Source organism: Pteropus vampyrus, unplaced genomic scaffold (assembly GCF_000151845.1).
Source record: "Pteropus vampyrus isolate Shadow unplaced genomic scaffold, Pvam_2.0 Scaffold115, whole genome shotgun sequence".
Classification (NCBI taxonomy): Eukaryota; Metazoa; Chordata; class Mammalia; order Chiroptera; family Pteropodidae; genus Pteropus; species Pteropus vampyrus.
The window spans coordinates 3,776,923-3,802,367 of NW_011888896.1; the positions used below are offsets into that span (position 1 = coordinate 3,776,923).

Genomic DNA, 25,445 nt, shown 5'->3' on the forward strand with positions numbered 1-25,445 from the left:
TTTCAGGCTTCCCCATAGATTTCAGGCTTACCAGCCCCTAGTCACATGAACCCATGAACCAATTCCTTAATATCTTTCTTCGCTCTTATACATATATATGCGCATATATATGTACACACACACATAAACACACACACAATTGTTGTTTCTCTGGAGAACCTAATAGAATGGTAGCTACTTAACTGCTCACCAGAAGCTCTGAGCGACCGAATACACAAAGCAACACAACTCCAATCAGGGCATACCTGAAGCTTTCTCGTTTTTACACTATGAAGTTTTTCCACTCCTATCTGTCTTTGGTGTTTTTAGCTTTTTTTTTTTTAAACATTTCTACCAGTGATTTAATGTTATCCATTTAAGTCATCTGACAGTTTTAAATATGGAAATTTTAGTTTCTCATCCATATCAACAGATATTAAAACTTCAGCAATTCTTTATGTTCTGTTTGCCTTTGAGTCTCTCCTAAAACACAAGTGACAGTAGCTGACTCCCTTGCAAGCTCAGAATAAATAGCCTTTGCTTTTCTCATGTGGTTGGTTTTTGTTTATTGCCACAGCCCTAAGGTACTGAGATGGCAAGAAATCAGGTCTGCCAGAAACCATAGTGGGAATGACCTGCCTCAAATGCTATTGCCTATAGACAGAATTTCCAGACTTATACATATAATTCAGAATGTGGATGATATATAAGAACATAGATTCTTATGTTTTCTCATCCAACCCAGAACTATTACTAAGTTCAATGATATGATTTTTTTAACTGAAATAAATGGTGATAAACAAATGACTAAAAGCCTTTAGTATAAAAACAATTTTAAAAAATCTAATGATTTGACTTATGACCTATTGACAATATCTCGCTCTGCACTTAAACTTTATACAAGATTCTATTTCAAGCATTTCTTCCGTTAGCCTCAAAATTTACTGTTTCAGATAAAAATACAATAAGTATTATTCCTTTCTATGTGGCTTTTGGCCTATGTTGTATAGAATTTATAACTAGTCTGCAAATACTAAGATTTGGGTATGATAGTTATACAATTAGATTTATAAAAATCAACCAAGTGGCTAATACCTCTAAGAATTGAGAATTAAAAGGGCCCAGGAATACAAGTTAATTCCATATAATATAGGAATATCACAATGAAATGCAATTGATAATTAGATTTATTTTTTAAAAAATAGTAAATACAACCTTAGATCAGTAAAATTTCACAGTAGATTTTTCAAGCATTTGATTTTTGGCTTATGATAATTAAGTGTAAACCATTGCTTTGAGTGCTATTTTCAGCAATATGCAAAAATCACACTTGATTTAAAAACATTCATTTAATAATTTAAATTCTTCAGAAAACATCAAAAATGAATTACCATTATATTGTAAACATGATCAATATAAATCTTAAGCTATGAAAAAAAGGACACAATCCCAAAAAGCAACACAAACCTCACCTTCTTCAGAGGTAAATGTACACCAAAATTAACAAAAAGATATTAACAGAATTGACCTGTCAATGACAACTGTTTTCAACAGGGAGGATCCCTGGAAGATTACAGTTATGAAAAGTAATGAGGTGCCTTAAATTTTTCACTTGAAAATTCTGCAAAGGTTCGTTAATGGTCCATTTAATTATTCAGAAGATTTGATCTCTCAGGAAGCAATTTCTAGAAGCAGTGCTGGAATGCTAAGTTCAACTTGCATTTGGAGGGTGCTGTAATAAGAATGCATAAGAAAAATAGGTTATTAAACCTGCAGGCAAACTTCACCTCTTCCAAGGGCTCTTTTCTGAATACTATCATCTTTTAAATCTGTACTTCGACTTAGCTCCCTGTACATTTATATACCCTGTCTACTGTAGGAAGAGAAGAAAAAAATCTTTAAAAGTTAACAGGCCACTCTTTATAGAGTCACAGCCCCAAGATTAAGCACACACACATGCACACACAGCGACAAACACTAAAATAATAAAACTTACTGCTGCCTTCAAAGCTTGATCTAGATCTTCCAATAGGTCTTCTTTATCCTCCAAGCCCACAGAGAGTCGAATCAGTGTGTCACTAATTCCAAGGACATCTCTGTGGCTCTTAGGTAGTGATGCATGGGTCATGATTGCCCTGGAAGAGAGTGAGCAAATTTTTTATCACTAGATTGTATCAGTAAAGGTATATGGTTATCTCATAAATTGCAATTATCTTCCATTTTTTTCTATTCTAAATATCAAATTCTTCACACATCCAGAATTTTTCACAAACAAAAATATTTGTGAAAATTATCTTTTCTAGTCATTATTTTAAGTGAAAACTAAGGTCTTCTATCATTTTTATACAATCGGTAAGGTATACTCAATCTAGACACTGGAAGTACCAGTCAAGCAAGAGAGAAAGACATGGCCTTCAGAGTATGGCTGTTAATATCTTGCCTGAATGAGGCCTTGGCCAGAAACCATACACCCCATGACCAACCAGTTGGCCTTACAAGAAGCCTCTTGGACCAAGAGCCAGCCAGAATTAATTGGATCAATGAATTGATTCAGAGCTGGACTTTCTAAGGCAGATCCAGAAAAGGATTTCTAACCCAGGATCACTAGTAGCTGGCACTGTGTATTAGGAATTCCAGCACATAACCCATGTGTAAGGTAAAGCACCTACTATGTACTATAGTACGAATTGGGAAACCAAGAAGAATGAGATATTTTCTTTACCCCAGTTAACAAAGCTAAAGACTGTGACATTTCCCCAAACAGAATAGTCAAGAGCAAATGCCAAACCAGTATGGATAGTACAGACTGCCAGATTTCAGAGGAGGAAAAAAATCTCTGTGGGGGAAGCATCATAGAGGAGAGGCTTATAGTCTCACTGAGCCCTCATACGTACCACCACACTCATCATTTCCCTGAACACTACCAGCAACAGTAGCCCAATCTACTTTCTCCCATCTTACTTAAGACCCATGGAAAGAAAATCTCAGTCATGGTCCAGAGGAAAATCTCAATCATGGTCTGGGTAAACGGGTATCACTGTAATGAAGTTTTACTAGCAAACATTCCTCCTTAAAATGTTCTGCCTTTAAAGGCTCTTAATTCCTTAAAAGAGAGTACACACATAGATATAAGAACTTAGGCCTCTGAGACCAATAGATTTGAGTACAAATCTCAGCCTCTCCACATACTGGCTGTGTGGTCTGGTCATAATTATCTATCTTCAGAGTCAATTTCCTTATCTGAAATAATAATAGCTATCACTTTTGTATGTTTACCATGAGGCAGGTACTCTACAACTGTGTACATTAATTCATTTTTCATGGATAAAAATTAGATATAACATCTATCACAAAAGGTTGTCAGTCATTAATGGAAGGAACATAATGAAAGGTACCTGTAAAGCACTTATCGATGCCTAATGAAAAGTAATAATTCATAATAGTGGTTAACATTTTGGGGGTACTTAGTATGAATCAAGGCATTAGCTTAGGAATTTTCCCCCGACCGTGTTCTCATAACAACCCTAAAAGCTTGGCACAGTGTTATCTGCATTTTACAACTGAAGAAACTGAGGTTGAGAGAGCATAAGTAACTTTTCAAGGTCACAGAATTAATACATGTTTTCAGGCTGGGAGACCAACCCAGTGCACATTGGCTCTGCTTCCTCCCTTCCTTTTTGCAATGCTGCACTAGTTGCAGCCGAGTTGGGAGACACAGGAGGGTGATAGAACAGACAAGCCCTGACCTAAATTCACTGGTCTACTGGAATCAGGGTTATGGCCTAGCTGGAACGTCTGAGGGCTAAGCAACTTTAAACCAAATCTCTAAACAAATCAGGACAGGTCTTTTTAAAAGAGCTTTAAAGTAATACACATTACTATGAAAAATAAACCAATTTCATATGCTGAGTGTGCCCTCTTGTGCATCCAGACTCACTAGCAGGCATTTCCTTGAAAGAATAACAAAAACCCATTTTAATTGTTTGAATCATTATTTGAGTACCACATTTTTTTTTAACTTTCTAAAATTGCCTGACTCTCTTTAGAAACTGTAAACTACTACGAGAGCGCAGCAAATGTGCCTAAATTTTGGTAATCCCTACCACCCCTCAGTACAATGCTTCCAGAATATTATTCCGCAAATGTTTATGAAAATTAAAACACAATAATATACCATGTACATTTAATACAATTGAAAATTATTAGCTAATGATGTTGATTGACCCCTAGAATTATTACAATATATGGTCATAGTAACACACAATAAAGTCAAGATATAGTTCAGGAATACTTGGTGGGACAGGTAATCAATAAATGATAATGATTATTTTAATTATTAAGTCCACTTTATGGATGAAAAAAATTGAAGCTCAAAGGTTAAATGGTAGAATAGGTCTCAAGTCCAGATCCAGGATGCTTTTATCTGCCTTCATTGTACAATCTAGAGAGTGAAGGTGCTAACATATTCCCACATGACATTTGAGTCATCAGCAAAGCTTTCTGAATCTTTGCTTGTCTGTAAAAATAACTTGTTGGACTGCCTAATCTTAGGCTCCTTCATATTCTCATAATCTCTGGCACTCTGATAAAATTAAATGAACTGACTGGATCAGACAGTGAAGGTCCAGGAATAACAAGTTAGGTTTGGGGTTTACCTGAGGCTGAACAGAAAATAAACATATTTGATGGGATCTAGTTGGGGCCTTCCTCTGACAATCAAGGTGTGGAGATATTTCACCAGGAAGTCATGAAATCAGCTCTTCAAGTACAAAGTCTCAACCTCTCATCCTGGGCAGAGTGAGATAGTACAGGTGACCCTGGGCCAAAGGCCAGAAAGCCTACTACCATACAATTACCGCTGGAATCTCCTTCTGGCAGAACAGGGTAGAGTAAGGATAAGCAGCCCATAAAGAGACATTAGATTTTATCACTGTCTCCATTCTATTGAGTTAGAGTCCCTTCTGATTAGACAGTGCCATGCTGTTCTTATCATTAAACATCTTGAATTATTCCTGATTTTAACACACTCCTTTTCCAAATGATCATTAAAGCTGACATCAAACTTAAAATACTGAGAAAAACAAAAATATACTTACGGAAGCTCAGCAAGACTCTCATATCCCCCCAAGCTCTCAGCGAGTGTAAATAACTAAAGTAAATGAGATATTAATTTAGATCTTCCATTAAAATAAAAATACAAAAACCTAAAAATAAATGCTTTTAATAAAATGGCCCTAGGACAAAGGATGGAAAATAGTGGTGATTATGAATAAATTGTAAATCAGGCAAGAAAGTAGGAGAAAAAAATGAAAAGAAAATCTATAACAATGATTTCATTAATGAGACATATATTACGTGTAAATTTTTTAAAAATTAAAAGTTGATAAAGGCGAATTACGCACACCTCCTATATGTTCCTAATTTGGCCCTATACTTAAATAATACTTAACATGAGCTCTAAAATATCAGAAGTATTATATTTGAGACCTAGCTCTGTGGTTACCCTTTAAATAAAAATCTCTAAATGCCTTTACACTAGTTTGTTAATATGCATCACTTATTAAATTAATACATCTATTCAACTCCCTCCTGGAATAGAAGGAAAAAAGAACTTAGTTTTTTTATTTAGTGTTATAGTATCATAGAATTTTATAAATACCTTTTTAAAATTACTCTCACAACTATATTAAATTAAATATGAACTAATATCTTTCTGATTTTGGAGGTGGACACATTTTACATATAGGGTCTTATTCTTTAGACCCACAGTATTTAAAACTTAGTCTATTGCACGAGTTCAATGTAGGTCCAGTGCAGAAGTTACAGAGCTCTCTCTCTCAGGACCTCTGAGAGCTTCTCCCTTCTGTGAAATTTAGACAAAGGCCTCCCTTCCCTCATCCCAGGCAGATGTTGCCTGGGAGGCACAGAGTTAGGAAAGACAGACCTAGGATGGATTTCAAAGAGGCCTTTGTGCATTGCACTAACTGCACACTACTTTGAAGTTTCACACAATATTTCATTTGGAAAGGGGGCTTACTTTTAAATAAATTTGAAAACCAAGGCACTACAACATTCTGTCTCTCTCAAATTGATGGCACAGTATCTGCAGAGTTAAGTAAATAAATTTATTTAGACACTTGCTACGGCACCAAGATCATTTTCCAACCCAATTCATTTCATAATAAGGTTTGTGGGTGTGACCTACAGGTACCAAAAACATTAATCTGAGTTGGGTGGAAGTGAGATATAATAAATTGCTGTAAGAAGGTCTTACTTCTACAATATAAAAGCCTATTTGCAAGTTTACCTTCAGGTTCTTGAGGAAGGTCTCAGCATGCTGGAGAGTACCCTTAATATAAAAGGTGATCATTCCTGGGCAACCAGTGCACTGACGCTTTGCCAGCTCATGCTGAGGATGAGAGGGCAGCCCTGCAATCACGAGTTACAATAAAAGTCTTATTTTAGAGTCAAATATGTAATTGCACAACAAAAAAAAATTCACTTTTTGCTTAAGTAAACTGCAAATAAGCCTAATGAGCTTTACGTGATGGTCACAACTGGCTACTTGTTCTGGCCTCAGACTCTTATCTGTCTAGCTTCATCATGATCTGTCTTTTCTACCCTCTCCATGCTCTAGCCATACAAGCTTTCTTAACACCAGCAGTTACCACGCTCCTTTCATCTCAGAACATTTGCAGCTGCTGTCCCTTTAACCTGGCACATTCTCCTCACTGACGGTCCTTCCCTTTTAATTATGTCCTTCTGTAATTTCTTGCTTAATATTTGTCTTATTCACCAGACTAGTTCCATGAAGGGAAATCTGTTTCTTTTGTTGATAATTAGATTCTAATTCCTAGAACAAAGCTAGGTCCATGGATGGAAATTAATAAACATTTGTTAAATGAATCTGAAATGCCTTATCCTTTTAACAAATGCTACCCATTCTTCAGAGCAAAACCCTAAATGTTTCTTCCTCTCTCCATTTAAAATATACACCAGTCAATAGTGCTTTACGTAGGGTACATATAGGGCATTTAATCCCATATATATTCCTACTGTGGTTTATACAAGTTCCTTGAGGGTAGAGATTTGACTTAATTTTCCTGTACACCCAAGACTACATGGCTAGATACCTCAAAAGAGTTTTAAAATAACTAAATTTACTTAAGACCACCACAATTTAAAAAACTGGTAAAATAAATTCAAAGAGTAACATGTAAGTCTGCTAACTCCACATGAGCATTTCTAGATGTTGTAATTCAAAAAGGAATTCACAAAGGAAGAGAGTTTGGGGAGATTTTGGTGCATAAGTATCAAGGCTCAAATTGATATGTATCAAATCCCAGCATAAATCAAATAAAAGTTATGCCTAAAGCAGAATAGCAGACTGGCAAGATTATATGCAAATCAAGTGGAAAGTACAATGTTGCAATCTTGGAATTGGTATACACAAACCTTTGTGCTAAAGACCATTAACAGGAATATTTAATAGGTAAGACTAATTTCCTAACATCCAAGTATCCACTAGACTGTAATTAACACAAGACCAGACCCATGTCTATCTTCCATACCAGCGGACCCACCACAGAGATTGACACACAGCCGCATTCAGTAACAAATGAACAACATAAAAATATATGAAAGCATCTAACTCACAAGTAAATGCTACATAAACAGGATGCTTAGGATAACCCTTAAAATTCCCAAGAATATGTGCTTAGAAATCAGATTAACATACCAGGATAAATAACCTCTGTTACCAGAGGATTTGATTCCAGAAACTGAGCAACTGCCATTCCATTTTCGAAATGCTTCTGCATTCGAACTTGTAGAGTCTTCAGACCTCTAATACAGAGGTAACAGTCAAAAGGAGATGGAACTGCTCCAAGAGCTGCAAAAGGAACATAGTGTGAAGGTAGAGAGGACCCAGAAAATTATCTGACCCCTCTTTTTCATCATAGTGTTTCTGAAAAGTTAGTTACAAAGCTCAATGTTTGAATTTTATGGGGGAAAATTAATATATCAAGTCAGAAGTATGAGAATGAAGCAGAAAATATGCTTAGAGAAAAGGGCTTTAAAATGAGAGGAAAAAAAGTATCCTGAAAACTATGTACAAACACAATGAAACTTTTCAAATATGAACATAAATAGTCCTTTCTATGATCTTTATGAAATGATATACTGCACATAGTATAACCTTGTTATTTTTTGAAAACTTATTACAACACATAGAGAAAAAAAGTAGTTCAGTTCCTATTATTACTGAATGCTCTACTAGCATTTTATTTAGCTTTTGTCGAAAGCAGCCTATGACCTCATATGCCTCCAGGATAGGGACCTCACTCCTACTTTTTATAAATGAAAGAAATTTATCAAGCAATAAATGTTGGTTTCCCTTCTCAGTGCCCCCTTTTTGTTATCTTAGTACTTATTTCCTTGAAGGGCATTTTTATTCCTAATTATGTTTGTATCTTACGTGTCTACAAAACTGCAATGGTTTACGAAGTCTCTTCAAATAACCCCTAATAGTACTTGAGATAACTAAACAATCTAAACAGGAAATGGTGTTTAGACATCTGTTGGAAAAAACGTAAGTTTATATCTTAAGTGCTATTTAAAATTAACCACCATTCCAGATATAAAAAGTACAGTATAAGACAGCTATATCAAATGTTTTGTTATTTTTTAAAAAATCCATTAAGTCTTAAAATTAAAAATTCACTTGGACTTTACCAAATTATGATCAAAATTAACATGGATTTGAAAAAAATAACAAAACTCGTCCTGTGTGTCATGTCGTAAAGCCCTGTTATGCTATAACTATATTTTTATAACTCAATTTTTCTACTTTCCTCTAAAAATCAGAATTTTTACCTCTATTTCTCATTTCTTTCTAAATTCATAGAATGCTATCACTTAACAACATTTAGTGGAAATACAAATATTAAATGTAGTCAGTCTGAGAGCATAATCCAGACTTTTTAATACTTACAATTTTGCAAGAAACGGAGCCTATTATTGAGACTCTCAGAATTAACAGACACTAAGCCCATTACAACATCGCTGTGTCCTAAAACAAAACCAAAAACCTTTAAGTTAAAAACAATGCATGTTTATTCTTCATTTTATAATTTCTAATATGTGACTTTCACTTGAAAAGACTCTCCAGGAAAAGTCCTATAAAATTAACTTAAATAAACTTTATTCAACTTGATAGTAGCAAAAGCTATACCTAAAATAATAAAATAAAAACCATAAAAAGGTAAATTTTTTTTAAGCTATAACCAGAATAAAAGTATAACCTTTAACAATGCATTTTAATCTTCTGCTCATAAATCATGAGCGTAGTTTTATCTGCTATAAATTAAATCCTATATTTAATTAAAGTATATATTTTTTACTTTCTACATGAGTCACAGAGAAAACCTGAGTAGTAAAAGAAAAGGAATCAAAATGTCATGCCCTATACTATTTTTCATCTATATATAAACTCTACATATCTTACCATTCATATATTTTGTTGCTGAATACATACAAATATCAGCTCCCAGAGCAAGAGGCCGCTGAAAAGAACAAATGGTTTTTATTTTAAATAAGAAGTCACTTGAAAATATGAGTCATTACTTGCCTATTTGCTATTGTAAAAACCATTTCCTATTCTAACTTTTCAAAGATACATGCTTCTTAAAATTTTCCAAGATCTCTGGTTATTAATTTTCCCTTTCTTCCTTCCCACCAAATAAAAATACAAAGTATTAGACAGAGTATTCAATCCAAAGGCACTTTTTTTTTCCAGAAATAACAGATAAACTCAGGTTGACAGGTCTCCTGAACCTGTTTCTTTAGAGCAGTTGCTGACTGGCTCCTATATGTACTACTTACAGCAGAGATGCTGGCATTTCGTGACTTAGTAAACACATAAAACAACTGACATCAACATTCAGCGATTGTCATGTCAAGGAAGATAAAACCAATATGCTGAGATTTTTAATCATTAAACCTGACAATATACACTGTGCTTATTCACTTGGTTTGCCATGATCTTGACTCTTAATTACTCTTCAATTATACTAGTTTTGCCAAGTTTAAATCATTCATAAAGAAATTTGATTAGATTGTTTTCCTTCACCTGTAAATTAATCCTTTAGTCTTTAAAATGTCTTTGATATAATTAATTTATTCACTAAACAATATATTATCAACATCTTTCCATTTATATATTCTTTAAAATAAAGTGTGTGTATGTAACCTCATTAATTGCTTAGTCTTTAGATGGTATTAGTGTAGAAGCTATGGGACTTTTCCATTTAGGCTCTTTCAAAAATAGGATGTTGTAAGTAAGGTATTGCTCAAAGATTGCTCTACATATGTGTTTGCTCATCTCTAAAGTGTTGTGGTCAAACTAGATGATGTCTAAGGTCTTTTCTAGGACTAACATTCTGTAAATTCTTTGTTTGAAAGAAAAACCAATAACTAACATCTGTTGATCTCATTATGTGCCAAGAACCATGTTAAATATTTTATATAACCCAGTAAAACACTGTGCACAATATTCCACTTAACTCAAAAGAAGAGGAAAAGGGACTAAGAAAAATAAAACGGATTACTCAGATTAAAAAATCTGGTAGAGCCAGAGCTCACGCTACCTGAATGCAGAGGCTCTACTCTGAAACTTTGTGCTGATATGTCTGTCCATTTTGCCTTTCGTGAGATGCACAGAAGATCCAGACAACAAAAGTCAGGCAAGAAAAAGAACATATCATTTTCTTGAGGATCAAACAATGAGAGGACCTTTACAGATCTGCTTTGTGAACCAATCCATGTGTTTGCCTAGGAACAATGTGATTCTGATTAATTTGACTGGACTGAATCCAGATTGAAATGAAGCAAATTACCGTCCTGGCATGAGTAATGTAATGTGGGCTTCAGAAAGGTAGAAAAACTGGACCTATTTTAGTGAAGGTAATTGGAGAAAGAGAGCCAGGCCTAATGAGTAACCTGGGCAGGCCCAGGCTAAAACAATTCACACCATCTCTTTGGGAATGTACAGGATTCACTGTGACTCAGCCAGATCAATCCTATGCTGTATAACTGGCTTACTGTAAGTGGTGTATGGGTTAAGGAGTTGGGATAAAGAATCTAAGAATGAAGATCACCTGGGACAAAAAAATAATGCCAGAAGATTTTCATTTAGAAACGAACTGCTTTACCAGTTTTTCTGCTACAGGAAGAGACAAGCAGCAGCTAAAGATACATTCAGCCCTCCATATCTGCAATTCCACATCCATGGGTTCAGCCAACCACAAATGAAAATATTTGTATTTGTACTATGTAATTAGGCCTAAGATGGTACTGAAAGTGTATAGAATTTTTTTGTCATTATTCCCTTAATACAGTATAACAACTATTTACGTAGCATTTATATTGTATTAGGTATTATAAGTGATCTAGAGAGGACTTAAAATATATAGGAGGATGCGTATGGGTTAAATGCAAATATTCTGCCATTTTCTATAAGGGATTTGAGCAACTGTGGATTTTGTTATCAACAGGGTGTCTTGGAATCAATCCCCTTGGATACTAAGGGACAGCTGTATATCATGAGTCAAAGGTAAATGGTTCATGAAACTATTTGAAAGCTATTTAGCCAGGAAGTGTGTTTCACAAAAGGCGTCTGTGTAGTCTATTAAGCATAGACTACACATAAAACATGGTAGGGTCTTCTGAATAAAATGAAGGAAGGTGAAGAACAGGCTTATTCATATTGCCCAGGGAGTCAGCCAGCTACATGAAGGCAGAAGCCTGGCCCAACTTCAGGGACCCAGAAAGGTGGAAATGTAAACAACTGAGCTTGTAAACATCAGCCTAATTGAAGAGCTGAAGAAAATGGACTAGGGTTTCAGTAACTCTGCATAATAAAGGTGAATTACAGGAGGTGTAATAAGAATGACCACAAGGTATAGGGTGGAAGGAAAGAACAGGGAGAAGGTAACTCCTAATAAGAAAAGGAAACAGAGTTAGGTTACTCATAGGAAAGCGAGGGAGAACAAGCAAGAAAAAGTCAGCCAACTAGTTAATAATAGAGATCCTAAGATGATCTGACAAAAAGAGCAAACCAAAACAAAAAGGAAGAAGAATCTAGAAAAAGGCAGGAGAAAAAAAGGAAAGGAATGAATGACAAGTGGGAAGGTTTAGGTAGAGGGAGAGATGTTATGTATATGGTAGGTTAAAAAATAGATAATTTAAAAGGAGCACTATAAATAGCTATAGCTACAATGTGAAACATGAAGTAGAAATTCATCATGCAAATAAAGTAGAGATATAGAGGGCTAGGCATAATCTATGGGTTTGAGGGAAGAGAAACTAGAAAGAAGAGAAATGAATAAATAATATGTGTGACACCCATAATATGTGAGATGTCACTGAGTGCAGCTTTTCTTTCCTTTTATTTGGAAGGTTGGTCTATATACATATGTGTGTATACATATATATAAAGGCTTAAGTAAATGAGGTGTGACTGAAAAATAATATTACCAATTTGAACCTGCACATAAATATTCAAGTCCCTACTACGTACAAAGCACTGACAGATACAATCACAAAATAAGGTCACATCTTCAGAGTTTACTCATCCTAAGAAAACCTAAAAACTTGAATTTAAAACACAAAAAGTCCCATACAAGATATCAATCTAAGGAAAAGAAGAACTTGTTTACATTAAAATCATTTTCAAACTCATAAAATCTAATCATAATTATTGATTAGACCAAGAATTATAATTATACCTTTTCTAATATTAGTTATTATTTTCTCAACCCAATTATAGGTGTCTGTGTAGTCTATTAAGCATACCAAAAATATATATATTTTCATTTACCTGGAAGTATGCTGACATAAAAGTATTATCCACAACCAAAATAATGTCTCCATGTTTATGGACAGTATGTGCACAAGCTTCAATGTCAATCATCTTCAAGATAGGGTTTGTGGGGGTTTCAATCCAAACGAGCTAAAACAATTCAGTAAATGACAATAATTTATAAAAATACACTGCAAAAACATACATCCCATATATTGTAACCATCAGTGACTCTACAGTAGAAGAGCATGGATAATTAAGTTAAAAGGTTTGCATCTGAATCCTAGCCCCCCAAAATTTCTGAGTGGTCGTAGCTAAGTAACTTACTCTCTCCATTCCTCAAATTCTTTATCTATATAATGGCATTTGTAATATTTACCTGATAGAGTTAACTGTTGTAAGGATCAAATGAGATAATATACATATAAGCCGAGAAGTATGAAAGTTAACTATCATAATTACTTTTCATAAAAAAGAGGGTGTATTCTGAAGACATAATTCAGTGTCTGGGAATTTTGTTCTGAAAGATAACAGATTGTTTAAGGTTACATCCTAGAATTTTCATTAAAGAGAACCCTCTCTATAATGCCAAAAATATCCTTAACATTAACTTAAATAATGCCACGTGCACTAAAAACTTTAAAATAAGTATCCAGTACTTGAAGAAGAGAAGTGACACACACACACAACAGAAAACCTGGCTACAGCTCACTCAGATATAATAGCATATTTATCTGTATATTCCAAAACCTAGCAGGCACATAGTGAATGCTTGATTGTTATTGAAAAGGTCAAAAAAAGGAGAGAATGTTATTTGTTAAACAAGGTGCCACAGTATTGAATGACATTATCTACTGCTTTCTTTTTAAATGGGTTAATAGTACTTTTTTTATGACCTATATAAATAGGCAAGAGATCTGGTTTAATACTCTTTCCTACTCTAGAATTTTACTGTAGAAAAGATAAAGTAGTTAAAATAATGCATAGTCTACCAGAATTGAATTATTTTTAAAAAATCTATAAGAATTATTCCTGGGTAAAAATTTTTTACTCTCACTCATTATAAAAAAAATAAAATAAAAAAAGTAAATAAATACAAAGTAGATTTTACATGCAAAAAAATCTTCAAATGATGAGGCAGATATTTCAGGGGTGGGGGAAATGTATTAATTTTAGTCAGTAAAGAGCCACTATATAAAGTTCTGTTGACAAGAATTAATATACTCATAATTTGCTTTCCTCCCTTAGAAAGACTCAGATGAGCTATTTTAATAAGTATCTTTTTTCCCAAGCAAGTTCCTTTGAATATAAACCTTAATCATTCAAAGCTCACCTGGTGTTAATATTCAAAGTAATTATTTGTGTGAGAAATGATTTTCATTTCTTTAGCAGTCACTGCAATATAATCCTAAATACAATTCAAACCTTTTAACCATTGCAAAAAATCAGAAAAGATTGACTTATAAAAGACAGTGGTCCTTCTTTTACCTATGTAGAATTTAAATGAGGTTCCCAAAAATAATATTGCATATGCCATTTACTCAAAACACCTTCTGGGGCATACAAGCTTCCCAGGACGGAGGCTAAAGATTGTCTGTGGCCCTCCCATTCCCTACTTCTATTATTTTGCTGATATGTTCCTTAGAACCCTTAAAAAGCCACTATGCTAAGGGTTTAAGGGCCTTGGTAAGCTTCCTTTTCTGTAACTCAATTTCTGTGATGACTAGCTTAGGAATGCAGTTAAGAATTGTGTGCTTTTGCTAACAAATTGTTTTAATAGTTACCATGAACTGGGTACAGTACTAAGCATTTCATATGCTTTATATCATTTAATTCATACAACCACCCTTCTATAAAGCAAGTACAATTATCCCCATTTTGCAGATGAAGAAATTGAGACTTTGGTTAAAGAATTTGCCTGTAATTACATACCAACTATGATACAGAATTAGAATTTGAATACCACTCCAGAATTCATGTACCTAATCATTATGCTACAATATCTAAGAGACACCAGACCTAGCTTACCCCTATTGTTGCTTTCCAATGGCTTCCAATAAAATTTACTATTCAGATTTAAATTATGTTCCCTAATAAACAGAAATAATAAAAACAAAACATGACAGGGGAAAAAAAATAAAACCGAAAACAGTTACCTTGGTTTCTGGTGTAATGGCTGCCTCTAGTAGTTTAGTTTTGGAACAATCAACAAAAGAAATCTTTAATCCAAATTCAGATGCCACCTGCCTGAAATACCTGTTTGTACCTGAGACAGAGGAGAATCAGATAAAGTGGAAAGAATATTTTATTAAGAAATGTTCATTCCTTGTAGGTATGAACACTTATATAAGGAAGTGTCAATCACCAATAAAAATACAACTAAAACCAATTCTACTTCGGTTAAATAGTTTGGTTATCATGTATAGTGAAGAATATAAGGCTTGGATTTTAAATTACAAGTTAAAGAGTCAAATAAAACACACTTGATATCCACACCAAGTGGCATGAAGTAGAGAATGTTTCTCAAAACACACAATCTCTACTCTTCAAACATTAAGTGGCATGCTCCCTGAAACAATGTCTTTTTAAACAATTTCTTCCTAGTATTCAAATTTAAAATAAATAAACCAATGTCAATGAAATGTTCAAAATAAATTTTCAATCTGATTATACTTTAGTAATAGGAAAGAATTGGTTATTATTCTTTGTACTTTTGCAATCTCTTTGTTATGTGGTTCTAAAGGCTTTAATAAATAAATGAGACATTGTAAATCGAACGACTAGAGTTTCATAGTGAAAGAAAATAAATCATTCAATTTAGGATAATTTCATTTATAAACACTGTTCTGGATTTGATTTTTACATATGCAGATTTAAAGAAAAAATTGTCACTGCTGTTACTGATAGTCAACAATAACAACAAGAGGACACATACTCTATGTTCAAAAATATCATGGACTTTTGATGTTATGTAGACTAATGATAGGTATTATAAGTTTGAAAAATAATATAAATAATTGTTAAAAATTAACAGAAATTTTCAAGCTTTTGTGCTATATTGCCATGAGGTCTTAATAATGCTTTATAAAAGTAATTAAAGTTTTGAGATTTTATCATACTATGGTCTATCATAGAGACCTAAGATAAATTATATAGCACTTTGTAAATTTCTGAGAGGGAGTCCCTTCCTTCAAATAATTTAGACTTGACTTTTTGTTCAGAAAAGAGATAAATAAAAATGATAATAATATTCTAGAAGTCACACTTCTAGAATATTATTATCATTTGTAAGCATTTGTAATACATAGCATATTTACAAAATTTGCTATTGTTTTGAACTCAAAAATTAGTCTTGCTTAACGGTAAGGGCAGTCTGTCTTCTTTACCTTTCTACTTGCCACTTTAAATAACTAGCATTTAAACTCTTTAGAATTAAAGTTCTTAAATTTAGATCCATGGACAGGGCTTTGAGCAGTGAGACCCCTGGACCCTAAAATTTAAATGATAAATATTGGGTGTTGTCTCAAGAACACTTTTCGAGAAAGGGGTCCCTGGCATTCAACAGATTTTCAAAAGCTTCCCTAAAATCAAAAGGGAATTTAAATTCATACAGAAGGCTAAACTACAAAAGTGAGAGACAATAAAAGGATGGGTAGAGTTAAGCTCTTTGAGGGTGTTAGAGATCATCTTCACTGCAGGTAAAAATTTTAAATTACACTAGTAAACATTGTCTTCTCTACAGTAGAATACGTCTAAAAGTTGTTCAAGTCCTACATTCTCATGTGTAAATGGGGTTAATAATTCTACATTCTCAGCAGCTTCAATAAAATTATTACTAAACTGTCTCTCTTATAAGCAGTTCCAGAACATGAACCCAAGTATTTATGCTTCTTCTTTACCAAGCCTGAGCCAGCATAGAGGTGTCCATTACACCTTTGAAAGATAATAAATAATCGATAATCTTGGCAACATTGTTAACATAATTCAGAACCTACTTTATTATCTTTAAATATCCGCTGATGCAACACAAAATATGACAGGACACTTACCTCCATACACATCATCCATACAAATAATTTGATCTCCTGCTTTTAAGAGATGGGTAATAGTCAGAGTAGCAGCTAAACCTGAAGCAAAGGCCAAACCTAAAAAAAAAAAAAAGTTAGAGTAAGCCCGATAGGTTAAAAATACCTGCAGTATTTACTTGCATTACTTTATGTCCCTCTCTCTGCTGATAAGACAGTCATCACTGCTGAGTAACCAGAAGTCTCCTGATTAATACCATTACAAAATCTCTCTTTCCATTTCAAAGATAAAATATCTTTAAAATAAAAAATATATAATTCTGCTTTGCTTATAACATTTCTCTGAAACACTTTGAGGAAATAATTCTTTATAAAATGCTAGGATAAAAGGCCACTGCCAATTAAATTACAGTTGAAAAATATCAAACTCTAAAGAAATTTAAAACTCGAGGAATGGAGCTAAGATATGATTCATTAACTATATGGTTATGCAACTGAGCAAATAACAAAATTTGGAATGAGACCTAAGATGTGTCTGATAAACTTAATAAATTGAATTTAAAAAAAAATTTTTAATGTGGAATCTCTTTTAAACAAATGTGATCTCATGTTGAACAAACATAATACAAATGAATAATAATAAAAAAAATAACTGATATTGTGCACATTAAACACTGTAAAAGAAAATGTCCTGACAAAATATCACGTTGATGATAAAAACCACCCATGACTGGCAGAAGGGATAATCCAATTAACTTGAAAAATAAAAATTATCATGAAATTGTCTCAGAAAAGTTTAGGTTAGGATAACAGTTCTCTACTAAGCAGATCTGTGGTCCAACAATGGATTCATATAGAAGGCTAAATTTTAAAACCTAGTTAAAAACAATGTTTTCTGGACTCCATTTGAAAAGTGTCTGACATACAAACTCTCAGCCTTTATACCTCCTCCAGGAAATAATGTTCTCCATACAGTACTAAATTTCAGCAGTTTGGTGTTTAATCTCATCCAGAACAAAATCAACCCTTCCCCACCAAATCCCAAACAAACCCAACATTCACTTTATTAACATTTCTAGTTCCTATACTCTCGCTGTGAGAAAACTCATGACTCTTATTTTCTATTCACTACTCTGTCCTCATTCAGTATTACTTGTATAAAAAAAAAAAAAATACAAAGATAATTTAGCAGCAATCCATCTCCTTCATAAAAACAAAACAAAAACACAAGATTCAAGGAATTAATCCCTAACCTCTGAGAGCACATTATCAATGACACCTGCCTACTGCAAGTGTCCCTTGCTGCTATTTTCAGACACAAATTATCAGATGAATGAACCAGAGTATAAGAAAGCTTATTTTATCAAGGTAGTGTTATAAAACTTAATTATTATCTATTTATACTGACAGCTTCAGATAAAGAGTGCATTTACATGAGTAACAAATGGCAAATTCTGCCATTTTGCCTCTATTCATATTTATTTTTACCTAATAATCATACATATGCATAGTCTACCACCTGTGGCACCTTGGGCAAATAATTCAATGTTTTAGTAAAATAAGAGTTTTGAACTAGGTAATCCTTATTTCATTCCAAGTCTACATTCTGTGCCTCTATAATTTTCTCTGTACATATAAGAATAGATTCTAGACTTCACAAACTTTGAAATGGAAATCACTTACTATACTTAGCTCCATCCAGTGCTGCCACTGCTTTTTCCAAGCAATTCCTGGTGGGGTTTCCAGAACGGCTATATTCGAAACCCTGAAGAAAAGAAGTCAGAGTTCATCCCAAAAGATTTAAGTTTATTATCAGAGTCCTAACATGGAAAACTCCATGACTATTGGTTCATCCTTCCATAACGATTTTTTATTTATTATGACATGTCTTGCCATTAGAAGCATAACAGTGCTATGACTGTAGTGGTGTGGAGAGGATCTGAAGCCAACCAAACTGGATTAGAATTCTTTATCTGCCACTTATGAGTTACATGTCAAGGTTAAGTTGCTTAACATTAACTGGAGTAATCTCAATTTCTGTAAATGGAAATAAAATAGACATATCTAATTCATAGAATTGTTGTGAGGAAAAAAATAGATCATGTATAATAAACCATCTCCATGATGCTTGGTTCATGCTAAGTAATAGATAAATGGCTGTTTTTATTATTAGCACTATTATTATGTTAGGCTTACCTTTCCTTATTAATCTGGGGACATCAGGAAAAGGAAATAACCTGAGCCAACAGAGTAAACCTAATTCTAACTGTATTTCATTTCCAAAGAAGTAAGTGATTCAAGTTCTGTTTAGCATCCAACAGGAAGCTATGAACAGGTCCTACAAATGCTCAAGGATCAGATCTTAACTCTATAAAAGTGACAAAAAATAGAGAGTAATTCCTGGCAGAGTAGCTCCACACAATACTTTTTAAAATTTTGCATTATGTTCCTTTTATGCATATGGCACCATACAATCTGTATTCATCCAGTTATTTTATTTAAGCCTCATGATCAGCTTTGAGGAAAGTGAAGCCAAATATTACAGGGAGCATCAGTGTCAGAATTCAAGCCCAGGTTTTAAACACTGATGAAAATCCTATAATTTTCTCTCCTGCCCCCTATAGCATTTAATAAAACACAATCACTTTACACCTTTATTTCTGATTCTAGAGCTCCCAGTATTAGTAATACATATTTTTAAGTTTTGTTGCTTTGTTTGTTTTCTTGTTTTTGACAAATTGAATGGATATATTTTATAGGGCTCCAGATATTCTTTACCCTACCCATTATCACCTACTTGATGTGACCTGCAGCTGTAATCACCAGACAGAAAAAAAAAGTTTGGATTCATGTGGCTACTACCACTGCCACAGAAAAGTACCACTGTTTCTATAAATATTCACTGAAGAGATTTAACTTCAGTAGATCAGTAGGAAAAGAAGCATATTTCAGAGGCAATTTCCCACTCTCTCACCCATTCAATAGCTTTCCAAATGGAAGTAGAGAATTAGATGTGTCTCATTCAGCTTCTCAAATTCTCTTTAGTGCTCTGATTTTTTATTGGCATTTAGAGGAGTTTGTGGAATTTACTATCCCTGCTGGTTCTCTGAAAACATTTAATTATTAATGTCATAGCTAAATGGTTAACATTTGTACTAAATGCTTTGGTGGCTACACGTTCACAAAACTCTACACTAAGAACAAATCATGTGCTTGGAAGACAAATTGTGTACACGTATTGATTCCAAAATATAGTAGCTAGAAGTATCCTAAACCAGTTGTAGAAATGCCCTTAGAAATCTACCTCACAAAACAAGAGGTTGGTTAAATCTAAAAGAATTTTCCTCAACTTAATATAACACACTAAAGAGGATTTTGAAGTATAATCAAGGTTTTGGACCTACAAAATTCATTTAACTATTTTTTTCTCATCCTCAGCAACTTTTAAATACTTTAAGATCCATCAAGTATGCTACCAAAAGGGAAAAAGCTATGTGATTAACCAAGAGGGCTCTTTCAGAAGCCTTACATGTCCTTTATCAATGATTCTGTGTCATTCCTTTTCTACAGAAACTGCATAATACCTGTCCTGCTCTCTTACCTGGTTGTTGTGAAGGTAAAATGAAAAAAAAAAAAAAAAAGTAAATGTGAATATCATGAAATACCAAACTACTGAGCAATTGTAGTATACCATACAGTTTAACATACATACCGACAACTTATGTGGTAGGTAATTATTAACTCCATTTACACAGGATCAGCCTGAGGCTTGAATAGGTTAAGTAACTTTGCTCAAGTTTACCCAGTTCAAAAGAGGTGGTGTTAAGAATTCAAACCTAGGTTCTCTGACTACATGATTAGTGCTCCTAAACACTAAGGCACACTGCTTAAATGATGCAATGGGTTAGATTATGGTAGCGTTATTGGAATACAGTAGCCTAATGCCTAATAGTGGGGTTCTAGAGCAGGGCTAGAATTCCAGCTCCACCTCTTATTAACTCTGTGGCCTTTGGCTGATTACTTATTCCTAATTCTCAGTTTTTTCATGAGAAAAATGAGAACCTAATTCAGACTAGGGTTGTCAGGATTATCTGAGACAATACATGTAACACACATGATATAACACATATAGGTATATATTCAGCACATATTAAGTCCTCAATACCCATTAATAATTGAATACAGCTATTAGGAATGATCTTGATTCTAGGTGAGTTAATAAAATTCTTAATTTTTTTTAGCTGACTCATTATACCTTTATCATTGTTGATGCTGAAGGAAGTTATTGACCCTCAGTTTTGAACTGCATATTTGCCAAAATCACATGAATTTCAGTCCAAATCTAGACGACAAGTTGGACAAACTGTTCCTTCTAATCCTGCTCATCAAAAGAAATATGATCACTGGACCATCCAATACAATGGTTTACTGCAGGGAGGATTACAGGTGTAGTAAACATCCTTTCCGGCTGCCTCTCTGATGTATAAGCCACCCTATAAATTACTTGGGTGCCTTTTTAACTTGTAAAACCATCTCTCTTTACCCGCCCATCCCTGGACCGCCCGAGACAGACCCAGCTTACCGAGTGCTGGCCAGGAGCCCTTTGCTTGAACGTGGTGGACAGTGAGATGGGGGGCACTACAGCCTGGGAGGTCCATTGCTCTGGTTCCTGGCCCACATGAATGGCCTGCGTAGCGAAATGTTGGAAGCTAGGCAGGAAACCGCGTGGGGAAACGTCTTTTTCCTGCATACTGAGCTGGGAAAGGTGGAAAGAGCGAGGAAGATGAAAGTAAGAAACCGGCGCGTGGAGGCTTGAAAGAGACACAGAATAATCAGGCGAAAGAAAGCTAAAGGAAAGCCGGGCGACCAGCAGGGAGCACGCAAATGCCGGATTCCACACCTCGGTGGCTGAAACTTTATTAGCAGGCTGGGAGGGTTGCTTTCACTGTGGGGCGGAGCCAGCACGACCCAATGAGCGAAAACTCCGACGCGGCCCCCGCTCCTCATTGGCTGACAGTGGAGGCGATGCCCCGAGCGTCGGCAGGACCGCCCTTCGCAATGCTGATTTTGGAGTGATGCCGGGGTGGGTGTTTCCGCGTGGTATCGGTCCCTGCCGACGAAATTCCCGAGTCCGGCCCTGGGTTAGGTGCCATCTGATTCCTGTGAGCCACCCGGGCGTCTGAGTGACCTCGGGCCGGAGGTTCGCGGGAGTCGTGGAGAAAGGCTGGTTTGGTGTTGAAACCTAGTAACTTGTTAATAGGCCACACAAATAGCCTCCTTTCAACTTCGGCCTGTACCCCTAACCCTACCTCTCCACCACCCTTTTTCCTGAGGGAGGTGCTGACAAACGCTAGCGACAACGTGGAGAGTTCTTATAAAAACTGGCCGAAGCTGACAAATTTGCAACTTGGATTCTCATTAACCGAGGGCAGGCTGTCTTTTAATATACAATGAACTACATGATGACCCAGTAATTGTGGTGGTTGAAACAGGAGTGAGGGTTATGTTTTTCTTAATAGCAAACTACTGTAATGAGGATCACTAAGCAGAACTCTGGCAGTATTTGAGCTTTTTTCAAGCATTATTATCTTCTTTTGAAGTATTCATTGAAACACTCCCTGATGAAACAGATAGGATAGGGTGGCTTTGAAAAGCTTACTGGAGCCTCAAATCCCTACACAAAATGACCTCATTGTCACACAATTGACAGCAGCGTTCTTGTAGGGAAAAGGGAAGAGTCTCCTGTTGCTATTTACCACTCACCTGCACCCAGAGCTCTACTCTTACAAGGATCACTCCTTAAAACAAACAACAAAACTCTCCTTGTTCCCTAAACAATACAGACTTGGCCTATTTACTGTTGTGACTATTTTCTAGGACTATTAGGGGATATTTCTGTTCCTGTAGTCTTAGCTAAAGATCCGAAACTTTATTAAACCCATTAAGAAAGAGGAGAATACAGAATAAACAGTTCTTAAAATTTTACCAGAAGGACTGAGGTAGTAATTTGCCTTTCAAATTAGCTGCAGGGACATGTAGCCCTTAAGCATTAGAGAAGTGGTGCCTCCAGGCCTGCAAGCTTTTAGAGGCCAAGCAATATGTTTATGCCTGGGGGGAAAATGGATGAACTCCAAAACACTAATAAATATTAACATATATTTAACTGATATTTTTCTGTTAAAAGTATTACATTTTGTCAACTGCAATTCATCTCAAGAGTTATATATAACTGTATATGAATATGTTTATATGATATGCTTAGAGACCAGGAGGATCTAAAACAGTCCTAATTGGTTCACCTCCTAATATTAGTGGACAAACTCCGAGTTTTACCTCAAACGAAAAAAAAAAATTTGCTTTTCCTTAAACTATTGCCAATGAAATTATGAGAAGGGAATTTTGGGCACAGAAGACTTTACAGCACAAGTTCTTAATTTATGGGTTTTACAGATCACCACAGTGGGCCAAAGACCAGTTGATATCACTTATGCCATCTAATTTCACTTGCCTGTGAAGACAAATTTAAAAAATAACAACAAAAAGAAACTGAATCTGGTTTTGCTATGACATAATTAAAAGTACTGACCATAAAACAAAAGTTGACTAGGTATTCCATCACCAAAAAGGATTTACATGGGAAAAAGAAAGGATTGCAATCCTGTACGGGTAGCCATGGCAAGCCATCCAGAGGTTCTGCCTGAACAAAGATAGAGGAAGTACTTTACAGAGAGGGGAAAAAAAAAAAGAGTTCTTCCTATAGGGCATTCCCAACATCATAGGGTGTGAGAGCTCCTCCCTGTAGGCCCTTTCAATTTCTGTCTAGGTTTAGGTCTCCGTCAAAATTTTTGACAAAAGTGATATATTTTTAGAATAAAAATCTAAATAGAATTATTAAATTTAAAATCAAGAGAGACACTGGGGAGTGAGTTTCTAGAACAATTGCTTTGTTTTAGCGATTGGATGCAAAAAAGATAAGACATGTTCGTTCTAACATATACAGTGAGTCTTTAATCTGAAAATAGAACAGAGTAGCCCAGAAAATTATTAGGATGCATTCCACAATTATATAAAAGGAACCAAATATGATTGAAAAATGTAATGAAGTACTGACTTGGGCATTTTTGAGTAATGGTTAAGCAACTGAGTTTTAGAGCCAGAATGTTTGAATTTGAAGCTAAATATGCTATCACTGTGACCTTGAGGAGTCAATTTACTGAACCTCTATAAGTCTCATTTCCTCTTCGGTAAAGTGAGGGAAATAATTATACCTGACGGTTCTCAAAAATAGGTCCTTAGAAGCTCATGGCAGGCCAGGGTATGGATATGGAGCAAGTAGACTGAGTAGATAGCACTTAGGTCAGAAAGCTACTTTTTAATATTTTTGATATTCAGTATCTTTGCAGAGGTATACTATACATAGGTTGTGTGGTCCAGTGGAGAAAGTGGGTGTTATCTTTTTGAACAGCTCATAAACCACCACAGAGATAAGATATAAGAATGATAAATGACTTGAACTAAGATGTGCAGAAGTCTTGTTCAACTGGTAATTCAGCATTTGAAAATCTCTTGACTTGCTTTCTGGCATTATTATATCGTAGAGAAACATGGAGTAAATCTTCATGTCTGGCTCACTGCAGAGCAATTAACCTCCCTGGTAGCCAGTGGCACACCTCCACATATTTTCAAATGTGGAAAGACCACCCCTGGTTGAAAACTATAACTAGAGGAACTAAGGGATTGCTTGAATTTAATCTTACCAACAGGAAGAATGGATCAGTAATGGACACATATGGAGAACTTTGGGAGATATGACCTATTATCTTGAAGATTGTGGTATCTAGGAAAAAGAAAGTCATACATGTGAGACATACTTAGGAGACCAAGCCTCTCCAAAACTGTGTCCCTAGGAATGTCTGTACAAAACAAAATTCTGTGGCCAAAAATTTGGGGGAAACATCAAATACTTAATCAGCCATCTTTAGATTCATAATGCTTATTATTAGCATAATAAAAAATTGGAAAAATCTTAGAATTAGAAACCAAGTATAAAATGTTTCAAAAGAGAAGACTCTTTCCTCCATACACCTATTAATATGCCCTCTTCTTATGGCCCATCTCCCATTTCTACTATTACAGTTTTCTCTCAATAGCAATTTAAAAAGGGCTTTGAGGGGCAGCTTTTTAAATATTTAAGAAAAAGTGTAAAACAATTCTAGTGTAGGAGAAGATACGTCAAGAAAATGGTAAAGAGTGATTCCAACGCTTCCATTATTTTTTTATTTTATGCTAAAGGAATGGGCAGTACTTTGAGATTCTCTCCTCTGATCTCTCAAACCAATCAGAAATTCCTTTGGATGCCTTCGTTGGTCATTTTCCTCCTCTGAATGGTCACTATAGCTATTGTAAACTTTTCCACTGTCTTTCAAGTCTCTATTTCAGGACTCGCTTAATTTTCAAATCCCTATCTCAGGACTCAGGTGCAAACTCACTTAATTTTTCCATCCCTGCCACCCCAACTTTTCTCCACCCTTTTATTGTCTTTTATCTGAAAGTCACACTCTTAAAATAAAATAGTTGTAAAA

General features: G+C 34.9%; 1 protein-coding gene across 1 annotated transcript; it reads right to left on the minus strand.

Moving 5' to 3' along the window:
• Positions 1–1,148: 1,148 nt before the first annotated feature.
• Positions 1,149–21,794, minus strand: CTH (cystathionine gamma-lyase). Its single transcript, XM_011365706.2, has 12 exons — positions 21,446–21,794; positions 18,547–18,628; positions 16,888–16,983; positions 14,995–15,104; positions 12,857–12,988; positions 9,485–9,542; positions 8,972–9,049; positions 7,718–7,870; positions 6,287–6,408; positions 5,076–5,128; positions 1,976–2,114; positions 1,149–1,711 (listed from the first exon to the last, which is right to left on the minus strand). The coding sequence occupies exons 1-12, from the start codon at positions 21,611–21,613 to the stop codon at positions 1,691–1,693; spliced, it is 1,212 nt and encodes a 403-aa protein (XP_011364008.1). The 5' UTR covers positions 21,614–21,794; the 3' UTR covers positions 1,149–1,690.
• Positions 21,795–25,445: the final 3,651 nt, after the last annotated feature.

Excerpts from the sequence above, each read along its gene's own strand:
- CTH (XM_011365706.2), bottom strand. The coding sequence starts at position 21,613 with ATGCAGGAAAAAGACGTTTCCCCACGCGGTTTCCTGCCTAGCTTCCAA. Across the intron at positions 16,984-18,546 it reads ACTGGATGGAGCTAAGTATA|GTTTGGCCTTTGCTTCAGGT; the intron begins GTAAGTGATTTC and ends TTTTTTTTTTAG. Across the intron at positions 1,712-1,975 it reads ATCAAGCTTTGAAGGCAGCA|CACCCTCCAAATGCAAGTTG; the intron begins GTAAGTTTTATT and ends TTCTTATTACAG.